We start from the raw sequence: 24588 nt of genomic DNA, 5'->3' as shown, positions 1-24588 counted from the left end.
TCAATCTTTCCCAGCATCAGGGTCTTTTCAAATGAATCAGCTCTTCACATGAGGTGGCCAAAGTATTGGAGTTTCAGCTTCAACATCAGTCCTTCCAATGAACATCCAGGACTGATCTCCTTTAGGATGGATCTCCTTGCAGTCCAAGGGACTCTCAAGAGTCTTCTCCAACACCACAGTTCAAAAGCATCAATTCTTCAGCACTCAGCTTTCTTTTCTTTAAATTAGTTTATTTATCTATTTTTTAACTTTACAATATTGTATTTCTTTTGTCAGCTTTCTTTATAGTTTAACTCTCACATCCATACATGACCACTGGAAAAACCATAGCCATGACTACTGGCAAAGTAATGTCTCTGCTTTTCAATATGCTGTCTAGGTTGGTCATAACTTTCCTTCCAAGGAGTAAGCGTCTTTTAATTTCATGGCTGCAATCACCATCTGCAGTGATTTTGGAGCCCAGAAAAATAAAGTCAGCCACTGTTTACCCATCTATCCGCCATGAAGTGATGGGACCAGATGCCATGATCTTAGTTTTCTGAATGTGGAGCTTTAAGCCACTTTTTCACTCTCCACTTTCACTTTCATCCAGAGGCTCTTTAGTTCTTCTTCACTTTCTGCCCTAAGGGTGGTGTCATCTGCATATCTGAGGTTATTGATATTTCTCCCGGCAATCTTGATTCCAGCTTGTGCTTCATCCAGCCCAGCATTTCTCATGATGAACTCTGCATATAAGTTAAATAAGTAGAGTGACAATATACGGGCTTGACGTACTCCTTTTCCTACTTGGAACCAGTCTATTGTTCCATGTCCAGTTCTAACTGTTGCTTCCTGACCTGCATACAGGTTTCTCAAGAGGCAGGTCAGGTGGTCTGATATTCCCATCTCTTTAAGAATTTTCCACAGTTTATTGTGATCCACACAGTCAAAGGCTTTGGCATAGTCAATAAAGCAGAAATAGATGTTTTTCTGGTACTCTCTTGCTTTTTCGATGATCCAGCGGATGTTGGCAATTTGATCTCTGGTTCCTCTGCCTTTTCTAAATCCAGCTTGAACATCTGGAAGTTCACGGTTCACGTACTGCTGAAGCCTGGCTTGGAGAATTTTAAGCATTACTTTACTAGTGTGTGAGACGACTGCAATTGTGTGGTAGTTTGAGCATTCTTTGGCATTGCCTTTCTTTGGGATTGGAATGAAAACTGACCTTTTCCAGTCCTGTGGCCACTGCTGAGTTTTCCAGATTTGCTGGCATATTGAGTGCAGCACTTTCACAGTGTCATCTTTAAGGATTTGAAATAGCTCAACTGGAATTCCATCACCTCCACTAGCTTTGTTCGTAGTGATGCTTTCTAAGGCCCACTTGACTTCACATTCCAGGATGTCTGGCTCTAGGTGAGTGACCACACCATCGTGATTGTCTGGGTCGTGAAGAACTTTTTTGTACAATTCTTCTGTGTATTCTTGCTACCTCTTCTTAATATTTTCTGCTTCTGTTAGGTCCCTACCATTTCTGTCCTTTATTGAGCCCATCTTTGCATGAAATGTTCCCTTGGTATCTGCAATTTTCTTGAAGAGATCTCTAGTCTTTCCCATTCTATTGTTTTCCTCTATTTCTTTGCATTGATTGCTGAGGAAGGCTTTCTTATCTCTCCTTGCTATTCCTTGGAACTCTGCATTCAAATGGGAACTCAGGTTATCATTTATACAAAGGAGCATACTGGTCTTTGGGAGAAAGTTTCTTCTGATACCAAATTTCAAGAGACACTTTTCACATTCATCACTGAATAGCATAATGAACAATCTCTTCTGAAGATACAGTGGCATTTTTGATATTTTTTTTTCTTCCAGTTTTACTGAGATATACTTGACATACAGCACTGTATAAGCTTAAGGTACATCGCATAATGATTTGACTTATATACATCATGAAATGATCATCATAATAAGTTTAATAAACATCCATCATCTCATAAAAATTAAATGAAAAAGACAAAATTTTTTTCCTTGGGATAAGAACTCTTAGGATTTACACTCTTAACTTTCATGTATAATGTATAGCACCGTAGTACTTATTTATCTTATAACTGGAAGTTTGTACCTTATGACCCATTGCTAAGTTGCTTCAGTTGTGTGCAACTCTGAAACCTCATGGACTGTAGCCCACCAGGCTCCTCTGTCTATGGGGTTCTCCAGGCAAGAATACCAGAGTGGGTTGCCATTTCCTTCTCTAGTCTTATGACCCCTTTCTTCCAATATCTCCCCCTCTCATCTCTGGTAACCACAAATCTGATCTCTTTTTCTATGAAAAAGAAAAAGAGTTGTTTTGGAAGTACAACTGCACACTATGTTAATTTCTGGTATATAACATAGTGATTCAATATTTTTATACATTATAAAATGATCACCATGATAAGTCTCGTTACCAGTTATCATCATAAAAAGGTATTACATTATTATTTGAGATGGTTGTTTTAACGCCATTTCTCAAAAACAGATGAGATATTTTATTAGAAAGTTTCTCCAAAGAAGACATTTCTGCAAAATATCACTCCATAAATATCAAGACCATACATATGTACCTATCCAAAAGTATGTGGAAATGACCAAAGAAGTATACCCTGAGCTTCTGCAACCATAAAAACTATGTTAAGATGTACAATATGAAATGATGTGAAAGTTGATACAGTTTTGGCTTGAAGTCAGAATTATTCTTCCCACCTAAATATACAAAATATAAAGCATTCTTTCCTTTCCAATACCATAGTGACAAAAAAAGGGCAGCTCATCAGAAAACACAGAGGCTTAAGATTGCAAATATACTGTGCAAACCAAAAGAAGAAAAGGATTTTTAACAATATAGTTGACAAACATAGTACTAAAATTAAACTTTGAGTTCATGTATAAGGAAAGATTGGAAAAAGGGGTAAGCCATTCAAGGAAACATCCAAAGCAAACAAACTTCGAATAATAGAAGAAGAGAAATTCAAACCTGAACAAAAATTCTCCAAATAGTAACAGTAAGGGTTTCCATCAGTTTCTTAGTGAAGAGTTATAAATTAGTATCGGAAACCCATTATTTATTATATGTTAATATGTCTCATGCTATTACACTTTAGTAAAAGAATAACTTACAAACAGCCTCATTCCAAGTGCTGGTTCAATAATATTTAACTTAACATAATTCCTGTTTTCAAAAGGCCCTTGGTGAAAGACAACCACAGTCAAGACACTAGTGCTCAGACTAGACAGCAGAGGTAGCTGTGCTGTGCTCAGACTCTCAGTTGTGTCTGACCCTCTGTGACTGTTTTGGACTATAGCCCACTAGGTTCCCCTGTCCATGGGATTTTTCAGCCAAGAGTACTGGAATGGGTTGCTATCTTCCCAACTCAGGGATCAAACCTGTGTCTCCAGCAACTCCTGCACTGCAGGCAGCTTCTTTACCACTGAGCCATCAGGGAAGCCCTCAGGCAGCAGAGAGAACTAGTTCTTTCTAAAACTCACGGTGTTTTTCAGTTGTGCTACACATTTGACATGTGTGGAACAATGATATTGGAATATTCTGCCAGTTTTAGAGCAGCTGAGGACCATCTTAAAAGCCTATCTGGGGTTTTCCCAAGAGATCCACAATACACACATTTTCTACCTCAATTCAAATGAAAATTCTTACTCACTTTCAGGTGGAGATGAAAATCCTGAATTGACCAAATTGCCCATAAACTCTTCTAAATTCACTATCCTATCATCTGAAAGAAACATACATGTCAAGGGACATGGGAAAGATAAATGACCAGAGATAAGAGGTAGGCAACTATAGTACAACTGCTATACTGAAAAATAATTTATGGATTTGACCTTGAAATATACTTAAATACAACCTATATTCAGTCATATTGAATATATATTCAATCAGAAAGACAGATTAATGCATATCATTCAGGCGCACACACACACACACACTCATCCTCTATAGATCCTTCCTTGGTATGATCTGTTGAAAATAACTAGAAACTAACTAGGTGGTAGGTATAAAAGTCTTGGATAATCCATGAAGTAGATAAACCCTTTAACAACTCTTGAAAAATTCAAACAGATGCATGTCAGCTAAGATAAAAGATCCTAGAAACATATTACATACTTACCCATGATAGTCACATTCTTCAGTGCACTTTCAATCACATCTTGGGGTAATGGAACTCCTATATTTTTCATCATGGAACCTAGGTCATCAGGATTTGCCATATTTTTCCTAATGGAGGCCAGAGCTTTCATGGGACCTTTTAGTTCTATATTCAAAAATATACAATGTTTCATGTTTTTAAAAACACCCAAATATCACTAGTAGGTACTGGCTAATGATTACTACTCCACCAGCTGCTATTGCTGCTACTACTACTACTGCTATTGCTACTATCCCCATTACTATTGCCACTTATCGGCACTTACCAATCTCAGCTTGCTAGGCATAATGCTCAGTCCTTTATATATGCCATCTCATTTAATCTCAAAAAACCTTTGGAAAATTGGTACTAGTATTTTCCTTAATTAACAGATAAATATACCTAGCATTAGAGAAGGTATTCAGTCTAAAGCATTTGTTTTGAGTCACTAAGTCGGGTCCACCTTTTTTCGACCCCATGGACAGCAGTACGACAGCCTCCTCTGTCCTCCGCTATCTCCCCAAGTTTGCTCAAATTCATGTCCATTGAATCGGTAAAGCTTTCTAACCAACTCATCCTCTGTCTCCCTCCTCTCCTCTTGCCTTCAGTCTTTCCAAGCATCAGGGTCTTTTCAAATGAGTTGGCTCTTCATATCAGGTGGCCAAAGTATTGGAGTTTCAGCTTCAGCATCAGTCCTTCCAATGAATATTCAGGGTTGATTTCCTTAGGATTGACTGGTTTGAGCTCCTTGCAGTCCAAAGTACTCTCAAGAATCTTCTCCAGCACCACAATCCAAAAGCATCAGTTCTTTGGCACTCAGCCTTCTTTAAGGTCCGACTCTCACACCCACACATGACTACTGGAAAAACCATCGCTTTGACTATACAGAGCTTTGTCAGCAAAGTAGTGTCTTTGCTTTATAATAAGCTGTCTAGGTTTGTAATTCCCCTATTTCTTTGCATTGATCACTGAGGAAGGCTTTGCTGACATCCATTGGATCATAAAAAAAGCAAGAGAGTTCCAGAAAAACATCTACATCTGCTTTATTGATTACGCCAAAGCCTTTGACTGTGTGGATCACAATAAACTGTGGAAAATACTTAAAGAGATGGGAATAGCAAGCCACCTTACCTGCCTTCTGAGAAATCTGTATGCAGGTTAAGAAGCAACAGTTAGAACCAGACATGGAGCAACGGACTGGTTCCATAGAGAAAGGAGTACGCCAAGGCTGTATATAGTCACCCTGCTTATTTAACTTATATGCAGAGTACATCATGAGAAATGCTGGGCTGGATGAAGCACAAGCTGGAATCAAGATTTCTTGGAGAAATATCAATATGCACCCTTATGGCAGAAAGCAAAGAAGAACTAAAGAGCCTCTTTATGAAAGTGAAAGAGGAGAGTGAAAAAGCTGGCTTAAAACTCAACAGTCAAAAAACTAAGATCATGGCATCCGGTCTCATCATTTCATGGCAAATAGATAGGTAAGCAATGGAAACAGTGACAGACTTTATTTTGGGGGCTCCAAAATCACTGCAGATGGTGACTGCAGCCATGAAATTAACAGACGCTTGCTTCTTGGAAAAAAAGCTATGACCAACCTAGATAGCATATTAAAAAGCAGAGACATTATTTTGCAAGGGTCGATCTAGTCAAAGCTACGGTTTTTCCAGCAGTCACGTATGGACATGAGAGTTGAACTATAAAGAAAGCTGAGTGCTGAAGAATTGATGTTTTTGAACTGTGGTGTTGGAGGAGACTCTTGAGAGTCCCTTGGACTGCAAGGAGATCCAACCAGTCCATACTAAAGGAAATCAGTCCTGAATATTCATTGGAAGGACTGATGCTGAAGCTGAAATTCCAATACTTCAGCCACCTGGTGCAAAGAACTGATTTCATTTGAAAAGACCCTGATGCTGGGAAAGATTGAGGGCAGGAGTAGAAGGGGATGACAGAGGATAAGATGGTTGGATAGCATCACCAACTCGATGGACATGAGCTTGAGTAACTCTGGGAATTGGTGATGGACAGGGAGGCCTGGCATGCTGCAGTCCATGGGGTCGCAAAGAGTCGGACACGACTGAGCAACTAACTGAACTGAACTGAGGTTTGTCATAGCTTTTCTTCCAAGGAGCGAGTATCTTTTAATTTCATGGTTGCAATCACCATCTGCAGTGATTTTGGAGTCCAAGAAAATAAAATCTGTCACTGTTTCCACTTTTCCCCCTTCTATTTGCCATGAAGTGATGGGACTGGATGCCACGATCTTAGTTTTTCAAATGTTGAGGTCTAAGCCAGCTTTTTCACTCTCTCCTTTCACCCTCATCAAGAGGCTCTTTAGTTCCTCTTCACTTTCTGCCATTAGTTGTATCATCTGCATATCTGAGGTTGTTGATAGTGCTTCCAGCAATCTTGATTCCAGCTTGTGATTCATCCAGTCCAGCATTTTGCATGATGTACTCTGCACATAAGTTAAATAAGCAGAGTGACAATATACAGCCTTGATGTACTCCTTTCCCAATTTGAACCAGTTCATTGTTCTATGTTCGGTTCTAACTGTTGCTTCTTGACTTGCATACAGATTTCTCAAGAGACAGGTAAGGTGGTCTGGTACGCCCATCTCTTTAGGAATTTCCCACAGTTCGTTGTGATCCACACAGTCAAAGGTTTTAGCATAGTCAATGAAGCAGAATTGGATGTTTTTCTGGAACTCCCTTATTTTCTCCATGATCCAACAAATGTTGGAAATTTGCTCTCTGGTTCCTCTGCCTCTTCAAAACCCAGCTTGTACATTGGTAGTGCTCAATTCACATACTGCTAAAGCCTAACTTGAAGGATTTTAAGCATAACTTCGCAAGGATGTGAAATGAGCACAATTATATGACTCTGAACATTCTCTGGAATTGGTCTTCTTTGAGATTGAAATGAAAATTGATCTTTTCCAGACCTGTGGCCACTACTGAGTTTTCCAAATTTGCTGACATATTGAGTGAAGCACCTTAACAGCATCATCTTTTAGGATTTTAAATAGCTTAGCTGGAATTCCGTTATCTCCACTAGCTTTGTTTGTAGTAATGCTTCCTAAGGCCCATTTGACTTCACACTGCAGGATGTCTGGCTCTAGGTAAGTGACCACACCATCATGTTTATCCAGGTTATTAAGATCTTTCTTGTATAGTTCTTCTGTGTATCCTCTCCACCTCTTCTTAACTTCTTCTACTTCTGTTAGATCCTTACCATTTCTGTCATTTATTGTCCCCATCCTTGCATGAAATGTTCCCTTAATATCTTCAATTTTCTTGATGAGATCTCTAGTCTTTCTGATTATATTGTTTTCCTCTAGTTATTTGCATTGTTCATTTAGGAAGGTCTTCTTATCTTTCCTTGCTCTTCTTATCTCTCCTTGCTCTTCTCTGGAACTCTGCATTCATTTGGACTTATTTTTCCCTTTTTTTCTCAGCTATTTATAAAGCCTCTTCAGACAACCACTTTGCCTTCTTGCATCTTTTTCTTTGGGATGGTTTTGATCACTGCCTCCTGTACAATGTTACAATCCTCCGTCCATAGCTTTTCAGGCACTCTGTCTACCAAATCTAATCCCTTGAACCTATTTGTCACTTCCACTGTATAATCATAAGGGATTTGATTTAGGTCATATCTGAATGGTCTAGTGGTTTTCTCCACTTTCTTCAATTTAAGCCTGAATTTGGCAACAAGGAGTTCATGATCTGAGCCACAGTCTGCTCCCGGTCTTGTTTTTGCTGACTGTATAGAGCTTCTCCATCTTTGGCTGCAAAGAACATAATCAATCTGATTTCAGTATTGACCATCTAGTGATTTCCATGTGTAGAGTAGTCTCTTGTGTTGGTGTAAGAGGGTGTTTGCTATGACCAATGTGTTCTCTTGACAAAATTCTGTTAGCCTTTGTCCTGCTTCATTTTGTACTCCAAGGCCAAACTTGCCTGTTACTCCAGTTATCTCTTGACTTCCTATGCTTGCATTCCAGTCCCCTATGATGAAAAGGACATCTTTTTTGGTGTTAGTTCTAGAAGGTCTTGTAGATATTCGTAGAACCAGTCAACTTCAGCTTCTTTGGCATGAGAGGTTGGGGCACGGACTTGGATTACTGTGATGTTTAGTGGTTTGCCTTGGAAATGAACTGAGATAATGCTTTCATATTTGAGGCTGCACCCAAGTATTGGATTTTGGACTCTTCTGTTGACTATGAGGGCTACTCCATTTCTTCTATGGGATTCTTGACCACAGTGGTAGATGTAATAGTCATCTGAATTAAATTCACCCATTCCAGTCCATTTTAGTTCACTGATTCCTAAGATGCTGATGTACATTCTTGCCATCTCCTGCTTGACCACATCCAATTTACCTTGATTCATGGACCTAACATTACAAATTCCTATGCAATACTGTTCTTTACAGCATTGGACTTTACTTTCACCACCAGATACATCCACAACTGAGTGTTGTTTCGGGTTTGGCCCAGGTGCTTTATTCTTTCTGAAGCTATTAGTAATTGCCTTCTGCTTTTCCCCAGTAGCATATTGGACACCTTCTGACCTGGGGGACTCTCTTCTAGTGTCATATCTTTTTGCTTTTTCATACTGTTCATGAGGTTCTCCAGTCAAGAATATTGGTGTGGGTTGCCATTTCTTCCTTCAGTGGACCATGTTTTGTCAGAACTCTTCACTATGATCCATCTGTCTTGGGTGGCCCTGCATATTATGGCTCATAACTTCACTGAGTTATGCAAGTCCCTCTGCCACAACAAGGCTGTGATGCATGAAGAGGTGTCTAAGGATACTTAGTGATTAAAAGTGAAGCCAAGTCTGAAGTGCAGGGTATCTGATTTCTTAGGCAGAATGTTTAGCTAGCATGCTAACCCAAGACTCTTGCAAATGTTTAAATTTGAGACTTAAGGATGATCACACACACGAAACTCAGAACATATACTTATCTACACCATAAATAATGCAATTCCACTAAAGCTAAGGTACTGAAAGTCGCTCAGTAGTGTCCGACTCTTTGTGACCCCATAGACTGTAGCCAGTCAGGCTCCTCTGTCCATGGGAATTTTCAGGCAAGAATACTGGAGTGGGTAGCCATTTCCTCTTCTAGGGGATCTTCCCAACCCAGGGATCGAACCCAGGTCTCCTGTATTGTGGGCAGATTCATTACTATTTGAGCCACCAGAGAAACCCCAAAAAAGCTATGGTAAATAATCATAAAAGTAATCCTCTTGTCAAAAATTGTATAACTGGTCATAACTTGATGTGACTGGCCTCAATTTTTTTCACTCAGTGGATACCTGTACATGCCAACACATACACCAAAAATATCCCCCCAACAATGGAAAGATTGGCACTGCTATATCAATACAAAAAATGTTAATATTTATTTTTGAAAGTATTATATATAAATTATTAATTCAAGTAAGAAAAAAATTTTAATGTTGTATTATGATAAATACTGTCACAAACATTAACCCTATAAAAGAATTGCTTATAAACCATATATGTGGGAGAGTTTTATAAGATCCCATGCAGAAAGACAAAGATTAAGGACAAAATCTTTTGTCAATTGAAAAAACATACCATTTTGGTCACATCCTAAACACTTAGGCTCTGGAAAACAACTTCATTTTGTAACTATTTAAATTAAGCCTTTTGAATTTAGTTTAGTTTCAACTTTAGAAAGCATCTAACGGAAAATAAGCCATTTCAATTAACCTCAAAAAAATGGGTGGCTGCAAAGAGACTCAAGGAATCCAAAACAGTTGTGAATTTACTAATTGAGGCTTATTTAGCCTAAATTTCAAGGAGATGCAGAAGTTCCCACAGACACCTCTATCAGTTGGAGATGGCAGCTAACTGAATACATTAAAACCAGATTACACCCAATATCTCATGTCTAAGGAAGTGGAGTAATGCAAAAAATACCATGGAGGAAGCCTCTATGTTTCAACATGTTCCTATATGTTTCAATAGTTAATATTCCCATGATAAAATCTCATTTAAATAAGTATATAACAGTATAGAAAAAGAAGAAGGAATATTGACCTTCTTCCCAGAATTTCAGTAAAATGGCCAAGACATTGCCAACTGATGGCAGCCATCTTGGATCACAAACTCAACCACTAGGATGAATCATCCAGATAGATTTTGTATATTTACCCCTTTTGGGTGATGAATAAATATACTATAACTCCAGAAACTATAAGTGAAGAAAAGGTTAGGACTAGAATCCCCTACTGGTTCTTCATTCAAAGTACATTTGTTATACGTATGACATGCTTTACAGCATCAGAAAACTGCATAAATGCATATAATCAAAACTAAACAATTCCACTCAAAATTATTGTTAAAAAGTTCTCACTTACTTGAACCTTTTGTAAAATATGGAGTTTGTGACAACCTAATCAGGAAATCTTTTAAGTCCACTTTTCCTTCATCTGAAAATGAAACATAAAGGAATGAATGGTCTTTGGTCCAAAGATACAAAAGTATGAAGTAAAAAGATATGCATGCCTACTAAATCTTCAAAACCAGTTAGTCCTATGTTTTTCTGACACTGATTCTAATAAACTATCTCAGTCTAATTATAAAAAGGAACATGATTACGATGACTCTTGTGATCTTTTTTGCTCTATAGAGCCAATGAATATTTTATGGATTTTACACATATCTTAACCAATTGGAATCACTGTTTTCACATTTCCTCTCTGATGCTATATTCCTGTAATTTTTCAGCATTACAAACCCAAGGATAATTACCTATGTCTTCACAGAATATAATTTATCCACTAAAAGATAAGTATCATAAACCAAATGAGCTATAATATTTAAAGAAAACTACATATACTTATGAGCAAAGATATATTAATACAGGAACTACATAGTAATTGGCTTTCTATCAGTAATATACTTGGAACTTAAGAAGAAAAAGAACACTACAAGGCTGTACGTGTAAGCTAAACATTCCACTGGCAGAACTCCAAAACAGCAGTATAGCCTGTTTAGGATTGTAAGGAAATCATACTGGTAGAATGTATCATCATACTAAAGCTTAGGCCTTTGTTTCATGGGCACAAGACAACTTCACAGTTCCTAACCAATAAGCCATGATTCAAACCTCAGGAAGCAAAAAAAAAGGGGGGGAGAGGAGAAGAAGAGAGGAAGATTATGCTTTTCTAGGATAACTCAATATGAAGATAATCCAGAACAAAATCTCACCCAAGCCTATAGGGAAATTTTAATGTTGCTGAACTCATATTTTATTCCCTACCACTCAGCTCTGTGGGTTTATGAGTGAAAATAGACACAAGTTTTACATATAATAAATGCCTTAGAAAAGAAAATACTTACTATCAACAGAAACTGATGAAAGTATCTCTTGTAATTCTTCCTCTGGAAAATAAACCCCCAGGCCATTCAGTATAGGTTGTATATCATCAACATCAACTTTATCATTGGTGACTTTGTCTAAGGCATTTGCAAGTTTATTAACCTCTATAAAAAGAAAATATTTTCAGTTTAAATACAAACTCTAATAATTAACTTTAACCATATTTCAAGAAATTAGCTTAAATACCCAGCATTTTTTTTTTTCTTTAAAGATAATATAGCATTCATTTTAAATACTCTCTTGAGGTAACTCTTATTTCAAACACATAAAATAGAAGATCAATTACAAGGCAAACTCATCGTAAGAATTAAGCTCTGTACATCCATTTCTGCTTCCCATTCTTTCCACATCCTTGCCTTATATGTCGTGTTCTCTTTGCTGCTTCCAGTTACTGCCACCTCAGTCTGCTTCTTTCCCATTTTTTATTAAAACTTATACTGACTCTCTTTTACTTAGGGTTGAGAACGTAGGTATGGTACATATGGCAATAGCTAATTAATATGCTAATAGAATTTGTTTACTTTTGAGGGGGTTTATGTGGTCAACATGGCAGAGTAGGAAGAGTCTGAGATTACCTCCTCCCACAGACACACCAAAATTACAACTATTTACAGAGCAACCATCTATGAGAATGATCTGAAGACTAGAAGAAAAGATTTGCCACAACTAAAGATATAAAAAAGGAACCAGGACTTCCCTGGTGGTCCAATGGCTAAAACTCCATGCTCTCAATGCAGGGGGACCAGGTTCTATCTCTGATTAGGGTACTAGATCCTACATGCCCCACCTAAGAGTTTGCCTGTTGCAACTAGAAAAAAAGACCAGGCAAGCTGAACTAAGTCCTAGCACAGTCAAATAAATAAACAAATGTTTTTTTAAGCAGCTTATGAGTAGTCAAAAAAAATTTTTTTTAATAAGAAGGAACAAAAACAGAGGATAATCACAATTGCAAAGGTTCTCCCTATTTCCTTCTTCAGGTTCAAGAATTTTTCAGCCATAGTTTCATCAAACATATCTTCCATCCCTTTATCTCTCTTCTCCTCTAGAACCCCTAAAACGTGAATATTAGTATGCTTGATGTTGTCCTAAAAGACTCTTAAACTGTCGATTTTTTTGTTTTCTTTTTGCTGTTCTGAATTGGTGGTTTCCATTATTTTATCTTCCAGGTCACTTATGCATTCTTCTCTATCACCTCATCTGCTGTCAATTCCTTCTAGTGTGTTTTTCATTTCTAGTATTATATTCTTCAGCCCTGGCTGGTTCTTTAATTTCCAATTCCCTGTTAAAATTCTCCCTATGTTCATTATTCTTTTCCCAGTTCAGACAGTATTCTGATTACTAATGCTGTGAATACTTTATCTGATAAACTTTTTGCCTGTTGCTTTGTTTTTAGGGGGGCTTCCCAAGTGGTGCAGAGAAGGCAATGGCACCCCACTCCAGTACTCTTGCCTGGAAAATCCCATGGACGGAGGAGCCTGGTAGGCCACAGTCCATGAGGTCGCTAAGAGTCGGACACGACTGAGCGACTTCACTTTCACTTTTCCCTTTCATGCACTGGAGAAGGAAATGGCAACCCACTCCAGTATTCTTGCCTGGAGAATCCTAGGGACGGCGGAGCCTGGTGGGCTGCCGTCTATAGGGTCGCACAGAGTCGGACACGACTGAAGCGACTTAGCAGCAGCAGCCCAAGTGGTGCTGGTGGTAAAGAATCTGTCTGACAATGCAGGAGATATAGAAGATGAGGGTTCAATCCGTGTTGGAAAATCCCCTGGAAGAGGAAATGGCACCCCACTCCAGTATTCTTGCCTGGGAAATCCCATGGAGAGAGAAACCTGGCAGGCTACAGTACATGCGGTCACAAAGAGTGGGACATGACTAAGCATCTGAGCACCTAGCACCTTGTTTTTTTTGGGGGGAGGGGTTCTTATTCTTTTGTTTGAAACAAATTTCTCTGTCTTCTCATTTTGCTTAACATTCTCTGTCTTTATGAATTTAGGTGAAACAGTTACCTATTTCAGACTTGAAGGGGCGTCCTTGTATGAGAGTGCCCCGATGCAGTTCACATGTGGCTTTGGTAGAAGAGCTAGAAGATGTGAGCAAGGGTCATGTCTTCCCCAACCGTGTGCTAGCAGTTATCACCCTGGTGTGAGGTGTCACTGGGAATGGAGGGGCTAGAGCCAGAGCCAGGTGTGAACCAGAGCTTCTCATATGCTCAGTCAGAGCTCCAGACCCCTCCCAATCTGCTGCCTCTGTGAACACCAATAATGGCTGCCCTCACCCCATTCAGATGCTATGCTGGTTCCTTCTGTCACAAGTGTGCACTCTCCTCAGCAATGGCAACCCTCTCCCTAGAGCAGAAATGCACCAGAGTCAGAGGGGCCAGAGCAGGTTCTCAGCATGGGCCAGAGTTTGCACTGGAGTGGTCACAGGAAACTAGCCCGAGTCCCAGGCAGTTTCAATCTGCTTCCTTTGCCTTGTTCCAAGGAATAAGCAAGCATGTGTATGCTTTTCACAAGCAGGGTCTAAGTTTCTTACAGCCCTTCACCACTTTGCCAACAAAGGTCCATATAGTCAAAGTTATGTTTTTTCCAGTAGTCATGTATGGATGTGAGAGATGCACCATAAAAAAGGCTGAACGCCAAAGAATGATACTTTCAAATAGTGGTGCTGGAGAAGACTCTTGAGAGTCCCTTGTACTGCAAGGAGATCAAACTAGTGAATCTTAAAGGAAATCAACCCTGAATATTCATTGGAAGGACTGATGCTGAAGCGCCAATACTTTGGCCTCCTGTTGCGAAGAGCTGACTCATTGGAAAAGACCCTCGTGCTGGGAAAGCCCGAGGGCAAGACGAGAAAGGCTCAGCAGAGGAGGAGATGGTTAGGCAGCATCACTGACTCAATGGACATGAATCTGAGCAAACTCTGGGAGATAGTGAAGGACAGGGAAGCCTGGCGTGCTGCAGTTCATAGGGTCATAAAGAGTCAGAAATGACTTAGCAACTGAACAAAAGCCTGTTAGTCCCACTGGTTTTCAAACCAGCTGAGGGGACTCATCTTCCCAATGTCAAATCACAGGGCTGGGATGCCCAATATGTGATTTCAAATGCTCACTCCCCAGCAAGTATCTCTGAGCCGTTAATATCCCTCTCCTCTGCTGTGTCCCTTGCTAGGGGTACAGGTCTTGACCTGATCACTTTATCTGCCTTCCTACCCAACTTCATGGGGATTTTTCTTTAAAGTCTCCGTTGTGTCTCCCAGTCTCCAGTTTCCTTTAAGTGAGATTTACTCCCCATGCAGATGTATTTTTGATGTGTTTGTGGGAGATGAGCTCAGCATCCTCCTACTCCACCATCTTGATCTCCTCTGGCTCTTTATATACTTTTTAATTTATGATCTGTTGAACATGCTACCTAACCAAAAAACTTAATTAACTAAAGAATTTTTAAGGTCACATATTGTTGGCATCCTTGATAGAAGGCATACTACTTGCTTCAATTGTAAGCTTATTCAGTTCAGTTCAGTCGCTCAGTCGTGTCCGACTCTTTGCGACCCCATGAATTGCAGCACGCCAGGCCTCTCTGTCCATCACCAACTCCCGGAGTCTACCCAAACCCATGTTCATCGAGTCGGTGATGCCATCCAACCATCTCATCCTCTGTCATCCCCTTCTCCTCCCGCCCCCAATCCTACCCAGCATTAGGGTCTTTTGCAATGAGTCAACCCTTCGCATGAGGTGCCCAAAGTATTGGAGTTTCAGCTTCAACATCAGACCTTCCAATGAACACCCAGGATTGATCTCTTTTAGGATGGATTGATTGGATCTCCTTGCAGTCCAAGGGACTCTCAAGAGTCTTCTCCAACACCACAGCTCAAAAGCATCAATTCTGCGGCGCTCAGCTTTCTTCACCGTCCAACTCTCACATCTATACATGACCACTGGAAAAACCATAGCCTTGACTAGACAGACTTTTGTTGGCAAAGTAATGTCTCTGCTTTTAAATACGTTATCTAGGTTGGCCATAACCTTCCTGCCAAGGAGTAAGCGTCTTTTAATTTCATGGCTGCAATCACCATCAGCAGTGATTCTGGAGCCCAAAAAAATAAAGTCTGACACTGTTTCCACTGTTTCCCCATCTATTTCCCATGAAGTGATGGGACCAGATGCCATGATCTTAGTTTTCTGAACGTTGAGCTTTAAGCCAACTTTTTCACTCTCCTCCTTCACCTTCATCAAGAGGCTCTTTAGTTCTTCTTCACTCTCTGCCATAAGGGTGGTGTCATCTGCATATCTGAGGTTATTGATATTTCTCCTGGCAATCTTGATTCCAGCTTGTGTTTCTTCCAGCCCAGCGTTTCTCATGATGTACTCTGCATATAAGTTAAATAAGCAGGGTGACAATATACAGCCTTGACGTACTCCTTTTCCTATTTGGAACCAGTGTGTTGTTCCATGTCCAGTTCTAACTGTTGCTTCCTGACCTGCATACAGGTTTCTCAAGAGACAGGTCAGATGGTCTGGTATTCCCATCTCTTTCAGAATTTTCCACGGTTTATTGTGATCCACACAGTCAAAGGCTTTGGCATAGTCAATAAAGCAGAAATAGATGTTTTTCTGGAACTCTCTTGCTTTTTCGATGATCCAGCGGATGTTGGCAATTTGATCTCTGGTTCCTCTGCCTTTTCTAAAACCAGCTTGAACATCTGGAAGTTCACGGTTCACGTATTGCTGAAGCCTGGCTTGGAGAATTTTGAGCATTACTTTACTAGCATGTGAGATGAGTGCAATTGTGCGGTAGTTTGAGCATTCTTTGGCATTGCCTTTCTTTGGGATTGGAACGAAAACCGACCTTTTCCAGTCCTGTGGCCACTGCTGAGTTTTCCAGATTTGCTGGCATATTGCTGGCATATAAGCTTATAGGTAATATTAAAAGTTAAACTAGTGAACATTCGAACTTCACCTTCATCTGAACTCCTAAAATACTAAATGTATACCACTCATTTAATTTTGTAGTGTGTTATTTATGATTTTATGTAAGTGGCCCATCACTTTTCAACAATTATGGTAAGTATTACCTATGTTTGAAATGTGTATAAAAATTCCTAATTATCTCACCCCCAAAATCTTGAAAACGCTTACTGCTCTTCAATGCTAATAGGGCAGACTTCAGGGAAACATGCCCCTTTTCTGTAAAGACAAAAACGGTACAAAGATAAATTGATCAATTCAAGAAACATAAAGGACTTCCACAATGAGTTACACTGGTTCCCTTAAAGTAGCTTATGAGTTTCTACCTCTGTAAACTTTTGTCCAGAAAGGTATCCATTCTGTACTTAACCAGATCTTATTCATGTCAAAACCAGATCATAAGTCGGTTTCAAGAAAGCCTTCCCTTGAGCTATATATGACAAACCCACAGCAAACATTATCCTAAATGGTGAAAAACTGAAAGCATTTCCCCTAAAGTCAGGAACAAGACAAGGGTGCCCACTCTCACCACTACTATTCAACATAGTTTTGGAAGTTTTGGCCACAGCAATCAGAGCGGAAAAAGAAATAAAAGGGACCCAGAGGGACCCAGATTGGAAAAGAAGAAGTAAAATTCTCACTGTTTGCAGATGACATGATCCTTTACATAGAAAACACTAAAGATTCCACCATAAAATTACTAGAGCTAATCAATGAATATAGTAAAGTTTCAGAATATAAAATTAACACACAGAAATCCCTTGCATTCCTATACACCAACAACGAGAAAACAGAAAGAGAAATTAAGGAAACAATTCCATTCACCATCGCAATGAAAAGAATAAATACTTAGGAATATATCTACCTAAAGAAACAAAAGACATATACATAGAAAAATATAAAACACTCGTGAAAGAAATCAAAGAGGACACAGATAGGTGGAGAAATATACCGTGTTCATGGATCAGAAGAATCAATACAGTGAAAATGAGTATACTACCCAAAGCAATCTATAGATTCAATGCAATCCCTATCAAGCTTCCAACGGTATTCTTCAGAGAACTAGAACAAATAAGTTCACAATCTGTATGGAAATAAAAAAAACCTCAAATAGCCAAAGCAATCTTGAGAAAGAAGAATGGAACTGGAGGAATCAACCTGCCTGACTTCAGGCTATACTATAAAGCCACAGTCATCAAGAGAGTATGGTACTGGCACAAGGACAGAAATATAGATCAAGGAACAAAACTGAAAGCCCAGAGATAAATCCACGCACCTATGGACACCTTATCTTTGACAAAGGAGGCAAGAATATACAATGGAGAAAAGACAATCTCTTTAACAAGTGGTGCTGGGAAAACTGGTCAATCATTTATAAAAGAAAGAAACTAGAACACTTTCTAACATCATACACAAAAATAAACTCAAAATGGATTAAAGATCTAAATGTAAGACCAGAAACTATAAAACTCCTAGAGGAAAACATAGGCAAAACACTCTACGACATAAACCACAGCAGGATCCTCTATGGCCTACCTCCCAGAATATTGGAAATAAAAGCAAAAATAAACAAATGGGACCTAATGAAAATTAAAAGCTTTTGCACAACAAAGGAAACTATAAGCAAGGTGAAAAGACAGCCTTCAGGTGGGAGAAAATAATAGCAAATGAAGCAACAGACAAACAATTAATCTCAAAAATATACAAGCAACTCCTGCAACTCAATTCCAGAAAAATAAACGAACCAATCAAAAAGTGAGCCAAAGAACTAAACAGACACTTCTCCAAAGAAGACATACAGATGGATAACAAACACATGCAAAGATGCTCAATATCACTCATTATCAGAGAAATGCAAATCAAAACCACAATGAGGTATCATTTCACACCTGTCAGAATGGCTGCTATCCAAAAGACTACAAGCAATAAATGCTGGAGAGGGTGTGGAGAAAAGGGAACCCTCTTACACTGATGGTGGGAATGCAAACTAGTACAGCCACTATGGTGAACAGTGTGGAGATTCCTCAAAAAAACTGGAAATAGAACTGCCATATGACCTAGCAATCCCACTGCTGGGCATACACACTGAGGAAACCAGAATTGAAAGAGACACATGTACCCCAATGTTCATTGCAGCACTGTTTATATTAGCCAGGACATGGAAGCAGCCTAGATACCCATCAGCAGACGAATGGATAAGGAAGCTGTGGTACATACACACAATGGAATATTACTCAGCCATTAAAAAGAATACATTCAAATCAGTTCTAATGAGGTGGATGAAACTGGAGCCTATTATACAGAGTGAAGTAAGCCAGAAAGAAAAACACCAATATAGTATATTAACTCATATATATGGTATTTAGTTAATCAGTAAAGATAACCCTGTATGCGAGACACCAAAAGAGACACAGATAAATAGAACAGTATTATGGACTCTATGGGAGAGGGCGAGGGCGGGATGACATGGGAGAATGGCATTGAAGCATGTAAATTATCAATGTGAAATGAATCATCAGTCCAGGTTCAATGCATGATACAGGGTGCTTGGGGCTGGTGCACCGGGATGACCCAGAGGGATGGGATGGGGAGGGAGGAGGGAGGGCGGTTCTGGAAGGGGAAAACACGTACACCAATGGTGGATTCATGTCAATGTATGGCAAAACAAATACAATATTGTAAAGTTAAAAAATAGATAAACTAATTTAAAATAAAAAAAATTTAAAAATTAAAAAAAAAGAAAGCCTATATTGCCCTCCAGCTATTGCTCCTTTCTTTCCTTTCCTCATAACCTAATCCCTGAAAAGAAATATTTTTATTCATATTTTATCATTTCCTCATTCACACCTCAAACTGCTGCTATCTGACTTTCACTTCTCCTGAAACTGCTTTTACCAAGTTTTCCAGTTAACTATTTACTGCCAAACTGATGAACACATTTAATTTTTTTTTTCATACAACACTTTCCTCCTTGAAACTTTTTTTTCTCTTTGTTTTGTGGTTACAGCTTTCTCATGGGCTCCCTCCTACCATTCTGCTTACTTCTTCTTAATGTCCTTTATAAACTACTCTTTCTTCACCATTACTTAAATGTTAGCATGCCCCAGCCCTCTATCCTTGGCTCTCTATTATACTCTATAAACTTTCTCTGAATTTAACTACAACCAACATGTTGATGACTCTCAAATTTCTATTTCTAGCCTAGACTATCTACTGCATATCTTCAATTCTACTTTCACGAGCATCTCAGACACAATGTTATCCTCATTTTTGCACTAAAACCTGATCCTCATCCTACATTCCCTATCTTATTAGAAAGCATCATCATGAAGTAAGTCTCCCAAGCCAGAAATCTGTTTTTCATCCTAATTCCTCTCCTGTCTTCCCTAACTTAAACAACAATGATGTTCTGCCTCCTAGATATCATATTTGTTCCCTTCTTTCCATCCCTTGAGCCAATGCCTTAGTTCAACACTCATGATTTCTAACCAAGCTAACTATGACTTTTCAAATGTCTCCCTACTTTCAAACTTATCCTCTTTTTTTAATTCCATTTTTTCCGAGATATAATTGACATACAGCACTATATAAATTTAAGATGTACAGCATAATGATTTGATTTGCATATGTTGTGAAATGATTACCATAAGTTTAGTGAACATCCATCATCTGATACAGATACAAAATTAAAGAAAAAATGTTTTTCCTTGTGATGAGGATTCTTAGGATTTACTTTTTTAACAACTTTCATATATAACACACAGCAGTGTTAATTATATCTATCATGCTGTACATTACATCCTTAGTACTTATTTATCTTATAACCAGAAGTTTGTACCTTTTGACCACTTTCATCCAATTCCCCCTCTCCCAAGCCCCCTCTGGTAACCACAAATCCGATCTCTTTATCTATAAATCTGTGGGGTTTTAGATGTATAACTGACCTACAACACTGTGTTAGTTCCTACAACACGATACGTACATGATTCAGTATTTCTTTACATTACAAAATAGTCACCATGGTAAGTATGGCTACCATCTGTCATCATACAAAGATATTACATTATTACTGTTTTCACCTCTTAATCTTCCTCACCTATTTCTCTCACCACCCCCATTCCCCTTTGGCAATTATCTGTTTATCCTCTGTATCTGCGACTCTGTTTAGGTTTTGTTACATTTGTTCCTTTGTTTTATTAGATTTTACATATAAAAGAAATTTATGGTATTTGTCCTCCTCTGACTTATCTCACTTAGTATAACACCTTCTAGGTCCATCTATGTTGTCATAATCTTTAGTCCTTTCTCAATACCACTATCAAAATGTGTATTACAAAGTGCAAAATTAATCATGTCACTTTTCAATGCTGAATTTTCAATGACTCCCTTGTGGCTCAGCTGGTAAAGAATCCAAGTGCAGTGTGGGAGACCTGGGTTCGATCTCTGGGTTGGGAAGATCCCCTGGAGAAGGAAAAGGCTACCCACTCCAGTATTCTGGCCTGGGTAATTCCACGGACTGTATAGTCCATGGGGTTGCAAAGAGTTGGACACGACTGAGGGACTTTCACTAGAGCCTTCAGGGTAAAGTTCTAACTCTTCTGCTCAGAAAAAAACAAAAATAAAACCCTTCTTTATCTGCTCTTGACCTTACTCCCAACAACTATGCACCACCAAGTCAATGGTCATACTTTGATTTCATGATTTCAACATGAATTGTAAAGCTTGTTGAAAAACAGACACATACACACATGTGTGCCTTGGATCTGATGCAGATATCTCTGAAGCAAGAGATCTAGAATGAGATCAAAGCATCTGGGTTTAACAAATTCCCTAAGTAATACTGATATAAATCAGTCTAAGATCCACTGGTGTAAGTTCTACTGGGCTACTTAGAGCTCCGTTGATTTCTCAGCATTCCCTTCTAACTCCGTCTAGTCCCCTTCCCTGAACTCCCAATTCTTGACTACTTCCTACTCATATTTCAAAACTCAACTCCAATGTCATCTCCTCTAGGAAGAATCTTCTGACTACCCTATCCAACCTTGTGTGGGTTAGGTAAATATTGTGTGTGCTTTCCATAACACTCAATGAATGTTTACCTATATGGTATTCGACTGGTATAGTATCATAGTATTTAATTGGTGTTCTTGTTGTCATCTCAATATACTGTAAGCCTTTTTATCTTTATATTTAGTGCCCAGCAAGCAATAGGTGCTCAATAAAGTTTCACTGAATAAATAAAATAGCTTTCCTCTGAACTCACACAACACAGTATCACCTGTATGAGAAAAATTCAGTCTTTCTTTACATGTTTCTCCTTTACTTTCACACTATCACCACACTCACAATACTTTTAACACCAGTTTGATGGGGGAAGAGTTCCCACACCAAGCAATTCTCTGCAACACCAGCCACATGTCCTATAATTTAACTCAATTCTGACACTATCTACCAGAAATAGCATCCATAGGTTAAGAGTTCAGCCCCACGAGGTACCTCACCCCCACTTCAGATGCCAATTGTAAGTGGGAGGACTTCAGGCTACCCACAACTTCTGTTCAACTTGGCTACAAACTAAGTGTTCTTATGACCTCCTCCCACTTGGGCTGGGTTATTTGCTAGAGCACTTCACAAAACTTAGGGCAACAGTTAGCTATGTGTGCCAGTTTATTAAAGGATATGATAAAGTATACAGATGAACAGCCAGATGAAGAGATATATAAGGTGTTGTCTGGGAGGGTCTCAAGTAAGGCTTCCTCACAAAAGCATGATCAATTATTCACTCAATTTCCAGTCCCTCTTTCATCTTGGGAGCAGGGTTGGGATGGGCTGAAAATTCTAAACTTCTAATCTTGGCTGAAGCAACTTAGCAGCAGCAGCAGCAATCTTGGCTTGGTCTTTAGGGTAACCAGCCCCCATTCAGCCCACATCCAGGAGCCCCACCAGAGCTGCCTCATTAGAACAAAAGATGCTCCTAGTGCTCTTATCACTTCAGAATTTATAAGAGTTTTAGGAGCTCTGTGCCAGAAATGAGGGCAGAGACTAAATACATATTTCTTATTATAAATAACAATATCACATCAATTTTCCTGACAATTATTCAAATTCTGTCACATTAACATTATACATTCACTGAACTTTTATATTCTGTATTGTAATATACTCTTTTGTTGTTTATATCTTGCCTTACTAACTAGACCAAAAGATTCCTAAATATAAATATTTCATATTTGTTTGATTACATATTACGTGACACCTTACATATAATAGGCACTCAAGATCAGGTCTGCCACACTTAGTCATTCAGGACAGGCACTGTACAACACCAAGGAATCCTGTGTACACAGATGACAATGTGCCCCAGAAGCTGTGCCATACATTAGCCCCAGTCAATATGACTGGTGAAGCAAGTCAAAAACTCATTTAATAATGTAAAAAAGAAAACATTTTTAGAAATTGATTTTAAGTCAATTTTAAAAACATAATAATTTTCAAAATTTGAACATTATATACAATTTTCTTTGAAAGCTCTTAGGATTCACATTAATCAACCTTCAGTTCAGTTCAGTTCAGTCGCTCAGTCGTGTCCGACTCTTTGCGACCCCGTGAATCCAGCACGCTAGGCCTCCCTGTCCATCACCAACTCCCAGAGTCTACCCAAACCCATGTCCATTGAGTCGGTGATGCCATCCAACCATCTCATCTTCTGTCGTCCCCTTCTCCTCCTGCCCCCAATCCTTCCCAGCATTAGGGTCTTTTCCAATGAGTCAACTCTTCGCATGAGGTGGTCAAAATATTGGAATGCCATAAATATCTCATGAAGAGGGGGTAAAGTCCTCTTCTAATAGTTTCCTGACTAAAAGCAGTTTCACATTGGCACAACCTTCTCAATTACTTTACCTTTCCTGATTTCTATAGTGCTGTTGGTGCTAAAATCACACAAACAAATAAATATACCCTATTGGAGTCAACACGGAATATTTGATGGGGCTATATAGGCTTTAAAAAACCTTACTAATTTTATTCAAATATTTTTTATCAAGATAAATTTATGACCTCAGTAGAGTTGCTCTGTTAAGAGTGTTTTTTTTCCCCATCAGAATAATAAAAAGAAAGTTGTTGGGAAGTGATGAGTGGAAGATAAGGAAGGGAAATTTAAAAAATTATATCACTTTATCCAGAAAACCAACTTATACTTGTTATATATACCATCAATGTCAAGGGTTTTCTCTAACATCTGATGTTCTTCAGGCTTTACAGAAACACTGAGTTCATCAAAAGCATCTTTTAAGGCATTAGCTTGAATTCTGTTGCAGTTCATCAAACTGACAGTATTGAGGGCAGTGTGTATATCTGAAAGCAAAAGGGGATTCTGTAAGTTATATATTCTTAATATACTTTGGAAACTTCTGAACAGTAATGTACCTAAAATTCTAGTCTATTGTCCAAACATGTATCTCAATTAACTTTATCTCTATGATTCCAAAATTGATAAGACAAAAATAATCTTTTATTTCAAGAATTTCCTTGAGAAACCAGTTATTTTTGACTCAATACAAAAAAAGTTGACTGAGTTTTTCTAATTTAGCTGAATAAAACAAACAATTTTTAAAAATCTAAATATACCCATTACTGCATCTTGTAAGGACATGTTAAATTTTTTTGGTGAGAGAGATTTCAGGGCTTATTTCTAAGAAACTATTCAAATTTCAGAATATAAAGCTATTATCCCTGTATTTTCTATTTAAAAATAATATTTTCCTGCTTCTTTTTTTTGCTTAGTCCTCATAACTTTTACTCTCTTTTAAAAGTACCCCAAAACTGTGGGAGTAGTGTTTTTAGAAATATATTGTGCCTAAAAGTAGAAATGGCCTTTACTTTTTAACTTAAAAGATACCTATATACAAGGGTCAAATACCACAAATGTAGATGAAATACAGACTGAAAAGTTTCAAGATTATAGGAAATAGATAAAAGGGTTTTTCTCTGAGGAAAATAAAAATGGTAGAGGTTCTTTCAAGCTAAAGCACTCTGCTTTCCTCTGGG

General features: G+C 38.6%; 1 protein-coding gene across 11 annotated transcripts in view; it reads right to left on the bottom strand.

The window, feature by feature from the left end:
• EFCAB3 (EF-hand calcium binding domain 3) overlaps positions 1–24588 on the bottom strand; it is a 349923-nt gene that overhangs the window by 215652 nt on the left and 109683 nt on the right. For all 11 annotated transcript variants that reach the window (XM_081576514.1, XM_081576515.1, XM_081576519.1 and 8 more), the window contains 6 exons: positions 23752–23895; positions 16690–16761; positions 11537–11680; positions 10552–10623; positions 4140–4283; positions 3672–3743 (listed from right to left, as the gene is read on the bottom strand). In XM_081576514.1, the coding sequence (XP_081432640.1) occupies positions 3672–3743; positions 4140–4283; positions 10552–10623; positions 11537–11680; positions 16690–16761; positions 23752–23895 (648 nt within the window). The remainder of the gene's footprint in view (positions 1–3671; positions 3744–4139; positions 4284–10551; positions 10624–11536; positions 11681–16689; positions 16762–23751; positions 23896–24588) is intronic.

This window comes from Giraffa tippelskirchi, chromosome 3 (genome assembly GCF_054371585.1).
Source record: "Giraffa tippelskirchi isolate mGirTip1 chromosome 3, T2T-mGirTip1v1.2.pri, whole genome shotgun sequence".
Taxonomy (NCBI): domain Eukaryota; kingdom Metazoa; phylum Chordata; class Mammalia; order Artiodactyla; family Giraffidae; genus Giraffa; species Giraffa tippelskirchi.
Note: the sequence above shows the minus strand (reverse complement) of the source record. Positions and strands in the feature narration are given on the sequence as shown.